The 20,673-nt window shown below is 39.6% G+C and overlaps 1 protein-coding gene across 5 annotated transcripts in view; it reads left to right on the forward strand.

Annotated features, from left to right (window-relative positions):
• SATB1 (SATB homeobox 1) overlaps nt 1–20,673 on the forward strand; it is a 76,355-nt gene that overhangs the window by 32,078 nt on the left and 23,604 nt on the right. For all 5 annotated transcript variants that reach the window (XR_007505771.1, XM_049798072.1, XM_049798070.1 and 2 more), the window contains 2 exons: nt 8,244–8,456; nt 16,875–17,030. Coding sequence is in view for 4 of the 5 variants with exons in the window: in XM_049798072.1 (XP_049654029.1) it covers nt 8,244–8,456; nt 16,875–17,030 (369 nt within the window). In the remaining variant the exon portion in view is untranslated. The remainder of the gene's footprint in view (nt 1–8,243; nt 8,457–16,874; nt 17,031–20,673) is intronic.

The raw sequence follows: 20,673 nt of genomic DNA on the forward strand, positions 1-20,673 counted from the left end.
CAGCTCTATGCAGAACCATTCACAAAGTCACCCAACAGATTGCCTTTTGTGTTCCAAAGGTATACCCATCCTGACAGCATGCATGTACTGAACAACTTGTCTTCTTTCACAGGTGTACTGGAGATTGTCTTCTATTCTTGTTCACATTTGTTTTTACTATTTTGTAGTGAAAGTCTAAATAATATCTTTTCAGGCTTCTGAAAAGATTAAAAAAAAAAAGCTTTATTTTTAGATCATCTACTCTTTTCATGTATTTTTGCAGTTTGTTGCAAAAACAGTAGTTGCTGAGATTGCCGATGTCCACGTCAGAACATATACTTCAGCTCTTCAATGCAGAAAAAGCTAGCCCTAGCAAAGCTGATAAGTAACACTAAAATGTGTTATTTTTTACACCTGTTTTAGAAGCTAACCCTGTTATAATTTATTCTGCTCTATGAATTTAACTTAATGCCATGTTGCATGGAATTTAATCAAGCAGAAATTATGGAAGAAATGTCAGTATATCCAATGGAAATAATACGCTCTCAAAATTTTAGAAGTCTCTTTTAACAGAAAATAGAATAGGAATTTTTTTTTAATAGGAAATATTTTAAAAAGACATAGGTAAATTTGCCTTGGATTCCACATTTTTAAACTTAGGGAACAAGTATTTGTTTACTGCAGAATACAGTAAAGAAAAAATAATCATAATTTGGGCTTCTCTTGAAATGTTGATGTTTCTCCCTGCATAGCTTAGAGAATAAAAATTCTGTTTCAAATGCACTGGTACCAGGTTTGAATCAGCATGTCATTTGTAATTGTTCTGAATTATTATTGCCGTAAAAATTTTTACATCCTCCTTTAGCTAAAAGAAAGTAGAGTCATGGTGTGAATTCTCTGTAGAGCTCTGTGTGTGTGTGTGTGTGTCTTTCCTCTTAACAGCAGAGGAGTCTTTCAAGATCTGGGTCTTTCATACTAAATTCCATGGGATACATTAACTCATGCAAGGATTACTTACGTAAGTTGAGTCCAGGCAGTGTCAGTTGTTATATTTACAAATAAATGACATAGAGTTTTGTTTAATACAATGTTTAATATTTTAGCTCATGAAATGATAAAGTATTGAAGTAATAATTGTAGCTTCAAGTTACAATGTTTTGCAGCTGCTATCTTACCTGGACAAACAGCCAAGCAAATAATTCAGAAAATAATTAGTTTATTATATATTTATTTCTTTCTCAGACTTGCCTAAAAGCAGCTTGTTTTCTCTCAACTTTCTTCCCCCTGCAAAGTCATTTGTTCAGTTTTTGTTAGCTAGTTTTGCCTACAGCTTTTGGTCTGTCGTCTGTGCATGGACAGTATTTGTTACCTAAAATACAAGGATGATTGGTTCTGACTGGACATTGAATTTATATGACACTGTATGAGAAGACGCTCTTGAGATGTGGTGAATGCAACTGTAGAACCAGATTTCTAGGGCAAATACTGATTCCCGATTACTATATATTTTTCTTACTACCAATGTTATTAAATATTTGTTTAAAGTTCAATTCTTCCACAGACGTTGTGGTTAACCATCTTGGTAAAATGTGTTCAAAGTGACCCAAAACTGGGAGGAAACCCCAAAATGAACGTTGAAAACAAATTCCATGAAGAGATGTGAAATATATATGTATTATACTTTGGCAATTTTCAGCCAAATCAACTTGAAATAACACAGGGTAGTATCCCTATACCCTACAAACTGTGTTAGCTAATCAAATTAGTATTTGCAGTTAGCTACATAAGATTTTGCGGTATTTGTTATGTAATGTGGCAGACATAGGGAACAGAAGGGAAAAATACTAGGAGCATAGACAATGTTAGCCTCAGTGTTGCCAAGAAATAGTATGCTTTTCATATGAAGCAAAGCCCTACTGAAATCCAGAGGAGTTTCTTGTAGACACATTTCACCTTTGCAAAACTGAAAATTGTCAATTTTACCCACAGTAACAGCTAATGTCCAAGTATAAACATAGGTAGAGATACCTGTGATTCTTATATGAAAACACTTAAATTTGTTCTGCTTGCTGTACTTCAGAATTTATCACAGCTTATTCAAGGATATACCACATTTAACTAAAATTAGAGCAGCACTTTAATAACTGCTGCTACTTAGAAGGTCTTTTCTAATATTGATGTAATATCTTTTGTCTTTTTGGGGGGTCTGTTTTTTATTTTGGCTAGAGCAAGTAAAAATGCTTGTTTAAATTCATCTACTGTTTTCTGAGATAAAAAGCTAACTCAGGCTTACCACTGACATTTTTGAAACTGTCACAAGCATATTTGAGCCGTGTCCAGGGACCATATCATGCCATCAGTTTCTAAAGGCAGAAGATGTCACTGAAATCGCTTAGGAGTTCTGTGCAAAAAAACCCTGATGTCGAGATACAGTCTCAGATGAGGGGAAAGATTTGCTTTCTGCATAAAAGTTAAGGAAGGAAGTGAACTATAAACTAAAAGTAATTTCCTTAATGTTTTGGCAATAAAAGTGGACTTTGGAATTGTCTGAAGAAGTTGGCACCTCTTTTTTTACAGACTTGTGCTCTACAGTGTGAATACAGTATTTGGTGGCAGGTTTCGGTGGGAAGGGTGGGTTCTACCGTCGTAGTGTGGTAATTCAACACTTGGCCCTAATTTTCAAAAATTTTTTGTTTGGGGGCAAAAATGTTGAGTAGAAATATTTCTACCTCTTCCCAGCTCAAAGGAAAGGATTTGGAAAAATTACTTCTGAAAAGCAGGGTGTCTTTTTTTAAAAAAATTATCATCTCTTTATAAGGTGGAACACCCCCCCCCTCCCCCCCCCCCCGCCACACCTCAGAAAATTGAAGCAGTGTCCTCAATATCTTCTTGGATAACTTCCCCCCTACCCTTGGTTTCAAAATGGTAGTTTCAAAAACGTGTAGTTCTCAGGAATGTGCCTTGCAAAGTTTAATCAAAGAGGAGTCCAGAAAGCTGTAACTTGAATGAAAATTGACATCTATACAGGCACAATAGAACAATTGTTGTAGGGAGCAGAAGTAGTTTCGGAGGGTGGAGCACCTCTCCCCATGAGAAATTTCACAGTAGTCCTTCTAGGAAGGCTTCAGAGCGCAGTGGGGTCTGAAGTGTTATTTGTCCTTCAGCAGTTGCGATTCCAGCTCACTGGCTGCAAAGAAACAGATTGAATCCTGTTAGCACCTCTTTGTAGTGCACCATGGAAAAGTTTGTTGAGTCAGGATTTGTGCTGGTCCATCCGAGCTTCACCTCAAGCATGGCTACCAAGCGTGTCTACCAGTCTCTCTGTTTGCTGGGATAATTTTGGTAAATGGAGCCACTTACGTTTTGGTTGCCGTTTGGCAGAATTAATAAACTTGGTATTTTTTCCGGCTGACGTCAGTGCGCTATGCAGACACCTCCGCTCTCTTGAAAGAGCGAGTTCAGTCTTTTCTTGGGCTTCACTGGTGAGAAAATGTCATTTGGGATCAGCTCGCTGGCCTGGGTGGCCCGGAGCAGCCACAGGGCGCCGGCGCCGATGCATCGGGACAGCCCCGCAGAGCGTGGTGCCCACGCTGGCCTCTGCCAGAGCCTCCCGTCAGCAGAGGGGCTCAGCCTGCCCCTGCAAATTCACAGTTGAACTGGGAGGCTCTCTGCTCTGTTTTGCACTTCTCAGGAGAGCTGGAGCGGAGCATCGGCGTTTGTTCAGCTGAACCACCTTTGGCGGCCTGAACAAATAAACAAACTTCTGTACCCTTTCTGTCGTCTGTTTGTAAATGTAAACATAAGTCAGGAAACGGAAAGCTTAAGTTCCCACAAGCAAGTCTGACATTTGACTTGAAGGCGTAGCTTAACCCGGTGCATGGCAGGGTGACATGTAGGTACCGCATGAGCAAGGAATTGTGTTAGTCATGGTTGTGGTTGGAACTGTAACTTGGGGCTGCCCGTCTCTGTTTGTGTACACTTTCAACCGTAACATTTGCCGCATGAACTCGGGTGCTGCTGTACAGAGGTGACCTCTCGGCTCCATCTTCGCGAAAGGAGGGGGAGTGCTTTTTGCTGCTTTCGCCATGTCTGACTATTGTTAATTTTTTTTCTTCCCACCAGTGACAGTTTTTCATCTTGAGGGTTTTAAGTACTTCTCAGCGTTTCTGCCAGATACCTTTTCTTTCCCCCTCCTTTCTGCTTCACCCCCGTGCTTGTTTAAAATATTAGCTGCCAGGATACATTGCCTTTCATTCATGTATAATGCCTTTTCTCGTATGTGAAAACTTTTGTGTATTTAGGACTGTGCTCGTGCTAATTCTGGGCAGTTGCTATTTCGAGGGAGAACACTTGGATGCAGTAAGCGGCTCCATGTAGTTTTAAAACAAAATCTAAGTTTACACAAACCACCTTCTCAGGCACTTTTTTTTTCCCACCACTTTGTCTTTGGCACACTTTATTTTCCAGTAAAATGAAAAATGAAGATGGATTATTCAAAATTGATAACAGTAATGGACCATCATGTAATGTTTTATTGAATTTGAGTTCTGTAAATTATGTGGTAGAGAGAAATTTGCCTGCTTAACTATAACAGAAATTGCCACTGTATTCATATAATTCTTCGTAGTGTAATTTAAGAAAAAGCACACTACCCATATCACTATTGAATAAAAGGTAAAAAGGTGCTATTACACTATCATGACAGCTCTCCTCTTGCTACTAAGCGACACAGATAAATGTGTCTGCTTATAACTTACTTGGCAGGGATCCAGGCTTGTGGGTGGAGCTTGCGAATAATCTTCCACCTGGACATGGGATGGGAGCACCCTGCAACAGAGAGGGGATGTTCTGCCTGTTTTGGGGGAGGTTTGGGCAAATGGCATTTTTCTTCTGGGAGCTTTGAAGTTCTATCAGGCTGATAAAATCTATTTGAATCAGTGATTATGTTCAAAGAGGAGACAAACTGGGGGCCAGACAGTGTTTTTGTTCATATTGGCAGACACTTCCGTTTATCTCCATTTTTAAAGAATTCATAATTAGCTTTTGAAAGCCCTGATAATATTTATTGAACATTTTTGTGCATTTAGTAATGAATTATACTTGTGATGACATGTAAACTTTCTTTTTTTCAATGAGACCTGGTAACATTTTAAGAAAATACATTTCCAGTGCAAAAAGAATACAAGGGAGGAACAGTGAGGAGAACTCTGAGCCTAGCGGTGTTTATAATCTCTATGCAAAACAGCATTTAGCTTTTATGCAACCTGAAGTACAATATCAGGAGATCACACCAAGACTTGTACCTTGGCAAACCAGTTCAGGCCCGGTAAAACGAACGGTAAATCTCTGCATATCGGCATGGGGCAGGATATGAGAGCTGATGTTTTCTTTCTAGGATTTTCCCATTTTACATCTTGTCTAACGATCTTTAGCTGAAGTTTTGTGCTCAGAAAATTGAATAGTAGAAATGAAGTAATATATGAAGCAGGCAAACTGTATTGTAAGACTTTGCCTGCACCTGGTACTATACCTTATTTCTCATGTTATTTTCTCGCATATTCTGACCTTTAGGTTCAAAGCTCCTAGCAGAAAACACCTCTTCCTTGCTTTCTCCCCACACTCTCATCTCCTCTGATCTCTCTTGCATCTGTGTCCTCTGCTCTGCTCCCAGCTCATGCAAAGAGTCATGGCAGTGATGGGGGAAGGAGAGGGCAATACTTAATGGCATATCTAATCACCAAAAGGTGTCCTGCAGCAATGGTTGTACTGACAAACGCAAGAAAACTACAAAACCCAATTTTCTTTATTCATTTCACTGAGGGGGGAAAAGTTATACAAGAAAAACAGCCTTTTCTGCTTTTTTTAGCTGCCCACTATGTGGCAAAGGCTTATATGAGCAAATATTTTCTATTATGGGCTAAAGTATTTTTCAGGGACATTTCCTGTGGCTGACAATAGGCTGTCTGTTAGTAAGGAGCCTCCTCTCCTGCCGATGATCAGTCCACCCGAGTTCAGTTTTTCTTTCTTCTTTTTAATCCTGGTGCAGTGGTTTTCAGCACAATAGCAGTCAGAAATCAAATGTGTTTACACCTCCGTCATACATCCTGTGCTCTGCAGACAGCTTTGCCTTGTCTCCAGTGGCACTAATTCATTTTTTGCCTCCCTTGGAGGATGGGTCATGTAACCCTGCCACTGACAAACAATAGTAACTGTGGGTTTGACTACTTAGAAGTAGAAAAAATGGAAGACAAGAATTTAATTTCCATATTTGCTATTAAGTAAATTTATTATTAGATTGGTCATTAAGAAAAATTTTAAAACTTGCTCTCCACCAAAATGCCACTTTTGTCTGTTAATGCATTTATTTGCCTTCTGCGTAGTTTCTGCCTGGATACCAGAAAAGAGGAGGGATGAAGAATAGTGGTAAGAAAGTATGCCCCAGGATTATTATTTTTTTAATCCTCCTCCAAATTATTTTTCGTGCTCGGTGCTATAAAGACTGTGTTTTCCATCCCATTTCCCTCTTATGTGTGCAGGCACAGACGGGGCCATGAGGACCACACTGGCCCCAGTGTACTGGTTAGCACCTCTGTCCTCATCACCCCTGAGAGATGGAGGGGCAATGGGGGAAATGCAGAGCTCAAAGCCGCACTGGGTGGGCTCTGACCCTGCCTAAGCACAGCTGCCTGAGGGCGGTGGCTTTGCAGCAGCACCTTCGTATGGGGCTTTTGCCCCTAAGGATAGGACCTTTGAGAGAGGCGACAACTGCCATAGGTGCTCTGAGCATCAGACTTCCATACAGAGGAGGCTGGTGCTTAGGCCGTAGCGTTCTGTTGCACTCCCTTAGGAATGGGTATCTTCATTCAGGATTGCCTCTCTTAGTTTTAGCGCTTTTTTATTGCTTGCCTCCCTCCACCCATGCATGCCTCCATTATCCTAGATAACAACAGTTCTTCAGGAGAAGAGACATTGGGTTGTGTTATTTCTTTAGAACCACATCTGTGTTCCCTTGTTACACTAGGAATAAAAGCCTTTAATACCAGCCCTCTCCTTGTCCCAGCATGGCAACAGCATTTATTCTAAAAAGTTCACATCTGCTTTTGCAAAAGCAGATTTTCTTATCTTATTCTTATGATTTTCTTATCATCACCTTGTTACCTCAAGACAGTAGAGCATTTTGTATGCCTGACATATTTAAAGGGAGAATTTGGCAGGGGGGAGGTTTCAAGAACTTGTTGACATTAAAGTTGTAGTTGCACTCACAGGTTCATAAATATTTCATCTTCCAGAGTAATTAGGTGTCCCAGACTGCCAGGCCTACTCCATTGCTGAGAACCGAGATGAAATGATTACATAGGAAACCTGGTGTGGTCTGTACTGTCCGCTGGCAGCATGCTATCATCTGCAGTCTGCCCTTCTCTGGCTCACTGCTGTGGATGCCCTGTATGCTGTTTTCCTCTCATTCCCCAGCGCTCGCTTTTACCTATGATTGCTGGACTCTGAAAGTGGTCAAAGGACAACAGTGGTAAATGGACTTGGGAAATGGGACCTGTACAGCAGGTGCTCAAATAAATAGCCCAGGCCGTGGACTGGGTGAGGATTGGGGTTGTCCTGGTGAGGAGAGGGGGACGGTGGGAGGAGGAGGAAGGTGAAGGAGGGTGAGCATCCAATGGTGAGTTTGCTCACTCATTGTTAAACTCCAGTATACAACTCTCAAAACAATATATTGACTTACAAAAAATGTGGACCTGAGTGAGTTAAGCAGTATATTAGGAACATTGTGAGTTTATCGTATCAGATTAGTTGTGAAATATCATTTCTTTTCAAAGAGCTGTCTAAGTTGCTAGAAATGTGGAAAGCCATGGTTTTTAGGCTGGCTGTGCTTTTTGTCTGGGAAGCCTGAGAACACCCCACTGTCTCTATTTCACTTATTCTTAACTTCTTGTGATTGTTTGTTGACTGTGAAAGGTTTCATGGCAAGTTAAGCCAGTAAAAGGAAGGAGACCTATTAGGCAGATTCAGTTTATGTTGTATGTAAACCAGATGCTTAATAAAATTAAGGGTATAACTGAGGCTCTCTTCTCTGCTACCTAAAATGCCATTAATATATTCCTCTGTGGAGTGAATAGTGCATTTGCTGCTCTCGTTCTCAGCCCAGGGGAAAGAAGAAAGAGGACTGATAAGCAGTGGCTTTGCAGAGCCCAGTTTTACAGATGCTCACCTAGGCTAACTCTGCAGCGTGTTTTTTTCTTCCCTCCCCACAGGGCTTGCTCTCAGAAATCCTCCGAAAGGAAGAGGATCCCAAGACTGCCTCGCAGTCCTTGCTGGTAAACCTTCGGGCTATGCAGAACTTCTTGCAGCTGCCAGAAGCTGAACGAGATCGAATTTACCAGGACGAAAGGGAAAGGAGCTTGAACGCAGCCTCTGCAATGGGCCCCGCACCTCTCATAAGCACACCGCCTAGCCGGCCTCCACAAGTAAACCACTCTCTCTCTTTGAGATTTGCTCATTGTGTTTTCTCACTGTCCTGCTGGGTGATACCTTTCTTAAAAAGAAGAAAGCTTTTACTGCTGCATTTTTTTAAATGCTTGTAGAATCATTATTTGCAGTGCATATCACAAATTAAATTTAAGAAATATAATGGATGATAGTAGCAGTTTACTACTACCTATTTTCTAGTTTTAAGATAAATTCTATCCATTATGGCCCCTACAGAGTATTTTTGCTCATTTTACTGAGATACGAGCTTTACTGGGCCGGGAAGATGCTGGCTTTTAGCTGTCTCTTTTTTCCTATAATTCTCAGGTGTTGTTTTTAATGTTAGAGGTTCAAATAGGGATTTTGAAGGATTTGGACCACTAAACCGAGTGGGAATGAAAGCAGAAGTATGAGTACATCGTATCGCCTTAAAAATTATCTTCCAGAAAATGAACAGGTAAAACTAAAGTGATGGGGGGAAGACGACTCCATCCCAAAATGCTGGGCACGCTTTCACCAGGTTGAGCTACTGTTAACTGGATAACATAAGAGAGTTGCTGTATCCATCACTGAAAGATTGGATATGTTCATTAAACCTTCATTTAGTATTTGTTCAAAAGAAACTCCTGTTGATTTCTGTAAAATCTAGTGGGACTATTGGTTTAATTTTCACAAAATTACGAAGTTTGGTAGAGTGGTATCAAGAAATTCAAGGTAGTCCTTGCTAGTTTTAGGGTACATGAGAAATACCAGTGTGAGCCATAGGAATGTGTTGGATTTCCACAAAGAAGAAACACAGTAGTGAATGAAACACTCCAAAACACTGTATCTTTTCTGAAATACTCTGCATTGCTGTGGCTCAAGGTTGTACCTGTGCAGGGACAAAAACCAATCTGCAGATATGTGGGAATCATGTTGTATACACAGTCCAGATTTGCTGTATAAAGGAGGGCTCTGGGATTGTGGGAATTTTGTGATGGTTGATTATATAAACACAGAGCAGTTTTTTTGCTAACAGGGTTTAGGCTTGTGGCTATGACTATATTCCATACCCATTCTGAATGCTATAAATTCCTTGAGATCATTTTTCTAATTCTCCTGCAGCTAATGGATACTAAGGACCACACTAAATTAATGAATAACAAAATTGTAGGAAAAGGGAGGAGAGAAGATCACTTTGACCTGCTGCATTACTTTTCACAAGAGAAAAAAAATTTAGCAGAAAGAACAGACTGTGCTAGTGCTCTAGTTTTGTTATCATTAACTGAGTTTAGTCTGTGAAATCCACTATAGATACTCTTAAACATAAAGGATGAGAATCTATTTACAAAGCAATGCTTTAGTGGGAAAGAGTTAAATATAGATAACGGTGTTTAAAATAACATTTGAGTTTGTTTTAATATCTGTACCTGCTCCCACAGCCCAAGTAATTCAGAGCAAAGGCTAACCCTCCTTCTTAACTTACGCCTTTCTGCCAAGGTAATGTCTCGCTCTGTCTCAAGTGGTCTTGGGCAATTTCACAGCTAAAGAACAGAGTTAATTACAGGACCTTCCAGAAGGATGTCAAGTCAGAGGTAGTCCTTGTGTTGGTTTTAATTCACACTTTAAACTATAAATCCCTTGCAGCCAGAAAGAAAGTGAGACTTAGGGGTTTTCTTAACTGACAAAACATGCTGTAAGTCCAAATTTAGGGGTCGGAGGCGGGGGGGAATCTGTCTGTCTCTACTGTGCTCTTGTTCATAATTACATTTCATTTTTTTAGTGGGAGTCAGGAGTATAGTTAACCTAATTGCAACAGTTCAAAGTGGAAACAGCACACAGTTCTGTTTTGATCCTTTTCAAAAGGAAAACAGGTTAACAAGGAAACCTAACAAACTAATACTTGAGCTCTACAGAATAAAAGTTATTTTTCTAGTTGTTATATTGTTCTCTGTCATTCAGCAAAACATATGCACTTTATCTAGTGGATGGACTTAGAATGTAGAAACCTCTGAGCTGGGATTCTATGCGACTTTTTTACATGTTGCCAGAATTACCCACCTATAAACACATGTAGTACTTGCCACCTGCTACTAAGTGTTCAGAGCCCTAAATTTGAAAATTGAAATATTTGTGTTGGTAACATAAGTACCATACTTAATGCTAGAAATAATGAAATTGTTCTAGTTGTTGCACTGACAAGTATAATGTTACAAATCGTAGCAGAAATAAATTATAATCGGGATACTGCAAAATTATTAATGCAAACTACTACTCTGATACTTACCCAAATGTCCACAGTTTCTTGAATATTTGATACTAAGGAAATAAAACTACTAGCGTCCTTACTACTAAATTTATTATAAGCAATTATTTAAAGTCCACTATACAGGGATAGAGCATAATATTTTTCTAGCTTAGCTGTGAGCTTCTTGGATAACTATTGAAAGACAAAACAGACCGTTTATCCTGACAACAGAAATTTACGCAAGAGCCAACATACTTAATATTAAATCTTTAGACCAGTGTAACATTTGAAACAATTAAAACTATGAAACCATGAAAAATGGGAGCTAATGTGCCACACATGAAGGTTTATTTTGCAATTGCAAGTTATCAGTTTCAGAAGGATGTGAAAATAAACATCCTGAAAAGGATCTATTTTGCATTTTTGTGTTGCCAACTGGTGGCCAGACAGTAGAGCAGACTTAACCATTTAGCAGCTGAGCTTGTTCTGTGTGAATTTTGCATACTGTTGCATGCAAAAACAGAAAGCATGACCTTGGAGGTCTGATAGTATAGTAGGAACTCACCAAGCATAAACCCTGGTGCTTGAGTTAGAAGGAACTGTGTTGAATTTATCTCATTTTTACAGCATTCTTACATTAGCTCAAGTAGCAACCAGGATCTGGATTGTTTCCAATTCTTTTTTGAAATCCTTTAAGAAGCTCTTTGTCCCCCTTACTTCTCCCTTTCTCTCTGACTTAAACAAAGAAGCAAAATCTTACTTTTTTTTTTTTTTTTTTTTAATTGAAATCATTAGCCTCTAATGCATGAGCTTTTGGGATATGTGTATAGCCCTCTAAGCTGGTCAAGTTGTAAAAGTCTGCTATCTTCCACACTGGCAGACTGACTGAGTGCAAGGAGACAGTGTATACAAGAATTTTTCCCTTGGACATTGTTCATCTTGCCACCTCCTGGGGCAGAAGCCTGCTGGTCAGGGGCGTTCCTGGGGCAGTGGAGTTTATAAATGTTAGCATAAATGTTTATAAGTGTTAGCATCTCCATCATGTAGGTACCGCATGGAGACATAGTTTAACCTCACTAGCCTAAGAGGAGGGAAAAAAGGTCCTTTCATGTTCTATTTCTTTTATTAATTTTTTTTCCCCTCTTCAACACCTTCATCTTGCAGACCACACCACAGAGGTCCTTTCTGGGTATCCCTAAGTCAAGTTCAGAGGATGAGTCTATTACATGTTGTGTGGGAATGAGAGGATGTGGGGATACTTCAGAGGATGCTGAGTGTGGAGCGATGTTCAGGGTGGATGGAGCTCCCCAGGGAGGTGCTAGCGATGGCCTCTCCCTCTCATTGAGGCAGTTCAGGGTATGGAGGGAAGAGGACTCCCTCTTCCTTAGTGCAACTTGGGGGAAGGATGGAGACAGGTGACCAAGTCACAGGTTTTCTTTTTCAAAATAATCTGCTTAAAGCTTGTTAGCCATCCTGCAGTTATGAACACTTCCTTCTCAGGACAAATAATTCCCATTTCAGAAGAGAGATCCCAGACAAATCCTTCTCACCACCCATATTCCCCAAAGAAAATTTTGCTGACACTTGGGGCCCTTCATCATCCTGTGTGAAAACAGAGTATGTGCAATGTCAAGAGCAGAATATAATTTTAACAGTGTTTTAAGAAGTATCATAAATCTTGCATGAGTTACGGTTCTGGGTATTCCATTGACAAAACCCTTCATTTTCATAAATATAATCCTGGCCTCCCTCTGACTACAGATAAATTATAGTTCCTCCATGCTAAAGCAATTTCAGCTTGGGTCCCAGAGATAGGATGTCACTCTTGAAAGAGTAGTTTTGAAGAGGACACTGCTTTGCTGGTGTTAGAGGACCAGTGAACTTCCATTGCAAGGAACTCTGGATAACAGCAGCTCCCGTGAAACTTCATGGTGGCGCCCTGGAGTTCAAACACACGTACATGCCATACTTCACCACCAGCAAAATTTTTATTTTTACATCTGCAAAATTTGAGATTTAGGTTGATAGTCTTTGTGCCAAGTTGCATTTTAATGAAAGTAAAAATGAACAAAATAATAAATGCAAGCCTTCCCGCCCCCCCACCCCCACGAAAACCACCATGGAGGAGAGTTAATGGAAACCCTGACACTTAACTATAACTGCACTTCCAGGCGCCACTGTAATAATGGAGTAGTAAACCTTGTCCTGATAAAAGCTGTTCTGAAAGCAACAGCATTTATTGTACCTCCTGTGCTATTTGCAGAGCAGAACTGAAAAGTAGTTTGTTTTGCCTGGAATGAACTACTTTATGAATTTTAATGTACGATGTAATATTAAAAGCTAAACCAGGATTAAAGAAGATTTTTATTCCCAAGCTAAAACAGTACTTATGAGAATGTGTTATAAAAGATCTTTTTGTTTCAGTTTCGATGAGGAAGAAATGAGCTTCCATGTTTATGAAAACCTCTTCAGATTGGTTATTCCTTCTATAGCAAGCTGTCCTTTCGTTAGGAAGATCGAATTGATCCAGAACTTCTTGCTACTGTAATCAGCTTTATTTGATGAGAAGATATATCTGGGCAGGCCAGGAGAGGTTGGATGTGTTATTTTTTTTTTCAAGTACTTTTAAAAGACTAAATTGATTGGTTATAGGAAGATGGCCAGACGAATTTCTGATTCTCAGTGTGTTACATTTGTAAAATAATGCTCCCCTGTTCAGTTAGTGTTTGCAAAATTTGGTTACTGTCAAAAAAATTCAGCTGATCTGTGGTTTCTTTCCTAAACAGAAAATGTGGCTATTAAGTGTGGGTGGGGTGGGAGGTTGTGCTTAAGTGTGGATGAGATGAGAGATTATGTTTTGTTTTGTTTTTCTCTTCAAAATGAATACTTTTTCCACCTCCTCTCCCAAGTCCTGAAGTTGCACCGTTGGGGGCTTTTTTGTTTTCTGTTGGTTTTTTTGAGGAGGAGGGTGTTTTTTCAACCCAGCTTCAAAAGCCTCTGTCTTGAACTCAATTCTAAATTCAACACAACAGCCTAGATGCTTGCTATGTATAAATTATGAAACAGTTTTATGTATGGATATTCTCCAAGAGGTTAATTAGCATTATTGCATGGAATTCATCAGACCAGAGCAGACCAATGGTCCATCTAGTCCAGCCACAGTCTATACCTGATCTTTGAAGAGAAATTATTAAGAAGCAGGGGAAGAATTTTTTTACGTAGCCAGTGATATGAATTGGAGAGGGAGAGGGTATGGCTGTGATCAACAGCTCTTGATAATCCCCAAACCCATCATTTTATAACTTTAAGACTTCTATTCTCCTGAAGCTCTTTGGGCTAATATGGCTTTTTGATGCAGATATTAGTGTTTTCTGTTGTTCACTTCCTAATTCAATATCAACAGAAGGCAGTAGGACTTATTTTGTTTGTTTGCTTTAACTTCAGTGACATATTAGATGCTGTTGAGTTTGTTGTACCTGTATAAAGATAGATGTGATTTGCCAACCAGAATGAGGATTTTCAGTAATTCCCCTGGATTAAATGCATATCCCTATTAAATTAGGCATTGAAAAGTGTGGACCAAGATGCACGGTTTAAATTATGTCTCCAATGTGGTGTGTGAGTCTTGTTTTTTTGATGATCTGAGTGTTCATAGCTCAGTTAAGTGGTCTGTGAAGTACTGCTACAATGTGAAGCTGTCTTTTGAAGCTGAGTAGCAATCAAAAAGGCAGTGTGCTTACAGAAGAGAGACATTTTGATCAGAATCACAAGAGCAAAGTGTTACCTTCCCAAAAGATACCGTGGACTTGTGCATGCTAGCTGAATACCTTCATCTTCTCATCTTTCAGTCAGGACCCTCAAGATCAGTTAGTTACAAGTTAGAAATATTCCTTTGGGAAAGACTGAAATAAATTTGCCAAAATTTAAGCCCAAGGTCCAAGAAGGTGTGTTGACAAAGCCATCACTTTTTCATTTTCTACTTTAGCTTAGCCTGATTTTTACATGCAAGCAGAGAAGGCTGTCTCCACTTGTATACTTAACTGACAACCAATGGGGATGTTATCCTTCAGCGAGTCCTTTTCATTTAAAGGTTATAAAATTGCCACTGATTTTGTAATTTTCAAATGATTTCACTGTATGGTGTTCAGGAGATGCACCTGCTCTTGCGGCCCCATGCTGATTTGCCCAGTGTGAGGTATGCGTTTTCCTGCTCTGCGGTGGGAAGAAGAGAGGTTCATGGTGCTGCTCCTCACGCTGCCCGCTGCCAAGTGCCTCAAATGTTTCTGAGCAGCCGTTGGCCCAGGCTTGGCCATCCTCTGCTGCAATGTCACCTGTAAAATGGCACACTGCAGAAAAGGAAGGGCTTCGCTCTCCACAACGTGCCTGCAAAGTACCAGTTGTTTTCAGACAAAAGCAAATGATGTGATAAACTGTGTGCTGCTTTCTGAGATTTTTCTTCATTTCCCTTTTCATTTAGGACTCCTGCTTTCAGACACCAGAAAGTGCTAATGCCTGCCAGAAGGAGGCAGGGGAAAGTATGTGTGGACGCTGCCTTCTTGCTAGGGTTTTGCCCCTTGCTGCTAACGGGCATGTGTTAGCACAGCTTCTGAAAAGCCTGATAGACAAATGAGGCTCAGCAAAAGTGGCATACACTCCCAGTTTCTGGGCTAGATTATTTTATCTTAGAAACACTGTGGAGGATATTTAACACAAATTGAGCATGACGTTTCTAGGAAAAAATGGGCTGATGATTGCCTAAGTACGTTTCTCACCTAAACCCTTTGGCTCTTGTATCGTGAGACCTCTGACATATGAAAGCTCGTAGAGAGTGAGATTAGAAGATGAATTATCATGTCAGATTTCCCTTTGAACCTCAAGGGACTTTAGAGCACAGGAAGATGCTGACTTGCACTGGATTAAACTGATAGTGAAAGTTTGGGTTTAGACACATACTTAAGAGTAGGGTGAGTCACCCTCTGGAAGTGCCAAGCTCTGTCCATTAGGTTTAGAGGTAGCCTGAATGACTAACTTAGACTAGACGTGTAACTTCTAAATGGCTAAATTAAATCAGCTCTCAACAACCTCAGTATGAACTAGTAGGTTTGAATCAAAATCTAAAGGTTTGATTTTTGCATCATCAACCCTGTGGGTTCTTGGCAGAAGTCCAGTCTGTCCTTTCTTCCGGTCTGCTTTAGAATTAGTGCTCCATTAGGTCCACTAATCTTGGGCAAGCATCGCAAGAGTAGCTGCTAAAGAAAGACATTATCCTTAACTATTGAGAATATTGTAGGATAAGCTGAGTACCTGCTGATTTTTTTGTACCTCTCAACTGATATTGCAGAAACTGCTCTCTAACCTTGGTGGGATGATTCTTGGTGTTGAAACATCACTTCCATCATTTCCAGAGGATGAAGGAAAGGATAGTCTTCTGCACATCATGTCACCACTGATGTATTTTTTGTTGTTTTCCTTAATGCTGCAGATGCAGCATAGAGGTGGTAGTGTAATCATTCTGTCTTGTTTTCATGTGTGGTTTTTTTCTAATGTGGACTGTGAGAAGAATAAATATTTCATGAATGTAAGTGAAGTACAACTAGAATTAATAGTTTTAAGAAAACCCTATCCTGATTTAATGAGTGGTTAAAATGTGCATTATTCTAAATTATTGCTTTCTTAAAAACAGTTTAAGAATTAAACTGATAATATTTTAGAAAGTTAAATCTAAAGCCACAACTTTTCTATGTCATCATGCGTTTGAGTGTACTGGACATAAAACACGAATCAAGATATATCTCTCAGTTTTTTATTTCATTAGAGATTCTTTTATGCCACAGTTACAATTTTGACTTAATTTGTGTGGGGCAAAGAAATCATGTAAGGATTCACAAGTCTCTACAAGACTGTTTGACAGGTTTCCACCTAATTTGTTTTATGACATTGAAATTCACAGTGGTCAGTTAATGATAACTTATATTTCAGATGCACTCACCTGTTACAATATGCTGAATTTTCTTGTTTCCCAGTTGCACGAACCACGGATAACTTATAACGTTAAGTCTGAAAAGCTGAAAGACTATCAGAGGAAGATTGAATAAAAGGAATAAGGTGGAAAGGGGAACTACTTGGGGAGGGAAAGAGAAGAATATAACTTTTTCATAGTGAAAAATGACTCATAAAATATATTTTCTAGGTCAAAACTGCTACTATTGCTACAGAGAGGAATGGAAAAACAGAAAATAATTCCATGAACATTAATGCTTCCATTTACGATGAGATTCAGCAGGAAATGAAGAGAGCTAAGGTGTCTCAAGCACTGTTTGCAAAGGTTGCGGCAACCAAAAGCCAGGTAAAGTTCCCAGGGCGCGATGGCCTCCCTGTCCTGTGTGATTATTTCCCCTCCCCCCAGTTTTGATCTGTTTCTGTCGAGTTACAATGAGCGGCTGGGTTAGCACACCAGCCCAATACCACAGCTCGGTGCTCCTTGCTGAGTCCAAAGGTAACCTCTTGTTACCCTTGACCAGGCAGGGCTGAGAAGCGGCTTCCTGAGATGCATCCCTCCCTCTTCCCCACCAGCGAGATGCCTTTGCTGTGCACCCGTGGGTCTTGCGCAGCTCAGAAAGCATCAGGTTCATCAGTTCTTAGCTGGCATGGACGTGGCAAAAATTGTGGGCAAGCTCTGTGTATTGCTGCCGAATTCATCTCGAGGCTTTTGTGTTTTGCAATTACATATGCTTTTAACAAGGAACGCTGGTGTTCTATATTTTGCTAAAATATTTAGTCAGACCCACTGTGCACAGGAGGTGGGGCAGCACTGTCCTCATCAAAAACAAAGAAAAAACCCAACAAATTATGGTTATACAAGTTACATCTGAGAAAACATGTATGATCTTTGTGGAATACAATGGCTGCTTGGTTACCTTCGTGTGTGCATGCATATATATTGCATATTCAGTTTTAAGCCTTTGTTATGTGGTTTCCTATTCTGTTTTCTTCAACTGAAGAACTTCCGTCAAGTTTAGTGGCAAGAAAGGGAAATCAGCAAGCACTTGTCGGGTGTGATTATCATAAGTGACGTATCTTCTGAGAAAGATCACCAGCGTATGCAAAAGCATTGATTTCAGTGAGAATGTACTAAAGAAGCAAGTAAAGGAAAAACATAGAAAAATGGGAGAGGCTAGAACCACGGTTATACTGACGCTTGAAGGAAATAGTAAAGGCACCAGTACTTGCAACGCTGAATTTCCATACTAGCGGAAATGTTAAGTCCACTTAGTTGCTATTCCTTTACTTTTCTAAAATTGCTTCATAGAAAGATACAGCATCTTGCAGGGAAAGCTGATAATGATCAGTTAGACCAACGTTTCTTGGACCGTCAGCATTTTAGTGCTGGTTTTCTTTTTAACAGCCTTTAACTTTTGACTTCTGTGTTGTTCACATATTGGAGTTTACTCCATTTCATTGTACAGAAAGGATGTTGTCTTTTAAGTTATATACTGTAAGGAGCATTTTAAGGGATATTTTGGAAATGTTATATCAAAATGATTAAACTCAAGCTGTGGACTGTAAAAATTATAGCTTTATAGGCCACATGCCTGCCTACCCTTCAATCACTGTCAAAGTGATAATTTCTACAATAATATGTTTCTTTTATTGTGGGATTCTAAACACCAAGTGCTGTTTAAACATTAAACTGAATTGTTTATGTTAGTGCTGTACTCAGTGTGTCATACATCAGGCCACTATAATCTCCCATGGAATGTAAAAATTCTGTCATGAATCATGGCTTGTATATCGGAAATTACTGTAATTTTGATTGGAAATTACAGGGCTCTTGAAATGTTTCTAATTATGATAGAATGTTACAGCCCCTTCCAACCTGTGTGCTCCTCAGATGTCTTTATTTACATGTCAAGACTCAGGGTTAGAGAACTGTCCGTTTTCTACACCTTCCCCTTCCCATTGCAGTTCTCCGTAAACCTAAGGTATGAAGCCAATCTGTTGGTCCACGTAATTTTGATCTGATCTGATTTCTGTAATAGTATAGTTATTTAAGTGAGTAGCCTTAAAATTTCTAGATGGGACAGCTCTTCCAGTGCTGACTTTAAAAGGGACAGGTAATCAAAATGAAACACAAAAGCTTCTGGAGGATGCAGTGCAGTTCTTTTGGAGTATTGGTATAAAATTTAGATTCTTGCACAAACTTTGCTACCAAGTATAGAAAAGAAAAACCACCAAACACGTAGTTATTTTCCCTTTTATTGTGGAGATTATGCCTGTATTCTCAGAGGTTATTTTTCTCCCCAGTCTAAGCAATGCAGTGTTAATTTATGTGTTAAACAAGCTTTCAGGTCTGTAGTTAGCCAAAGTACCACTTGTAGTAGTAGAAAGCTGCTTCACAGAACTAACCTCTTAGGTAAACTGGATGTGTTTGGTCTTCTCTAGCCAGTTGACTACTAGTCGGCCAATTAACAAGCTTTAAATATGTAGCAAAGCCATGTATGTTAAAGGAGATATCTGTATTGTAAAAAATTCGGCATTGGAGCTTGTCAACAGTAAAGAGAAATATTTCTTGGGGCAAAGAAGTCTCCCTTGCACAAAAAAGGGGCTTGTTCAAACATATTCTTTAAGAGAACCTCTCTTGAGAGAGGTCCATTGTTGATGTTTTTTTTTTAATTTGGGGATATTGGTTTCCTGCTCAGAACTGGAAATGCTGGGATAGCCACTTCCAGTTATAGTGAAAAGCCTGGAGGACACGTATTAGAAAATGATGCGATAGTTAACAGTTTTGGTTTTAAAATCACTAAAATTGAACATTGCTTCTCTTATCTTATTTTGGATATAAAAACTTGATTATCTCCTGAGTGTAGTCTGGAGTTAGGGTATAAAATGGTACATGACCTAAAACAGCTCTGCCAGTGGACAAAAATAGTTGTTTGCTGGAGGGCCTTCTTATTTTTATTTTTATTTTTTTAAGGACCTGATTTGGGTCAACGTTAGACTGGGTGCCTAAGCAGCCAGCATCTGCAAGGTGGCCGGACTTGCCTGAGCCAGGAGACTGCAGATAATGTTCTGCTGACTAGAGCACTTTGTACAGAAGAGCTATTAAATGATGCGCTACAGAAGTTTCTATTTAGCTAGCCCTGAGGTAGAAAACCAAGCATCTTCCCTTGCACCGTGTTAGTGCCTTTGGCAAGAGTTATCTGACTGACAGAGGACTGCATGTGGACCTGACGCTCAACAAACCAGCTGGCTACAGGGGCTTGGTACAGCAGAGGTCATAGTGCAGGGCAAGGAAGGGGTGATGGGAGCAAGAAGAGATTGCAGGGATATTAGTGAGATCGTGCTCTGGTTTAGGTGAGTGATGTTTTGCGTACTTGTAGTTTCATGGTGCACTTTGCTGGCGGCTCATTGGCTTTCCCAAAGAAAAGGGACTATCTGGCACATAGGTTTGAATGAGTTCAGGGATTTATCTAGAAGATTCTTTCAAATGTTGAATTCCTTTCCCGTATAGGAATGTACGCATTCTGTATATTTTTAAAGTTCCTATGTTTTTAAGAATCGATATATTATCTGCAGAATAAATTCAAATTCTGTTAAATTCAAAATACATACTTTAAAAGTTACTATGGTTATACTGAGGAGCTAAGGAAGATACTATAATTCAAATTGCTTGAATACATCATATCTGTGGGGAGTTCTAGAACTGTAATTGGCAAACACCTAATGTCGGTATTTAATATCTTACGGTTTTATTGCAATTTGTCTGCCTAACAGGTCTATGTATTTTTTTGTTAGATTATGTTGAAAAGAGAGCTTTAGAAAAATGCATGCAAAAAGAAGACAGAAAGGTTTACCAAATGCTTTGCGTCTGCTCCCAGGTTGTTGTTTTTTAGTGGCAGAACGGCAATACTAACAATATTGTTTACTAACGTTTAATCAGCACACCTGAATAAGTCAAAATATAAAGAATCCACGCATATATAAATTTG

Source organism: Accipiter gentilis, chromosome 4, assembly GCF_929443795.1.
Source record: "Accipiter gentilis chromosome 4, bAccGen1.1, whole genome shotgun sequence".
Classification (NCBI taxonomy): Eukaryota; Metazoa; Chordata; class Aves; order Accipitriformes; family Accipitridae; genus Astur; species Astur gentilis.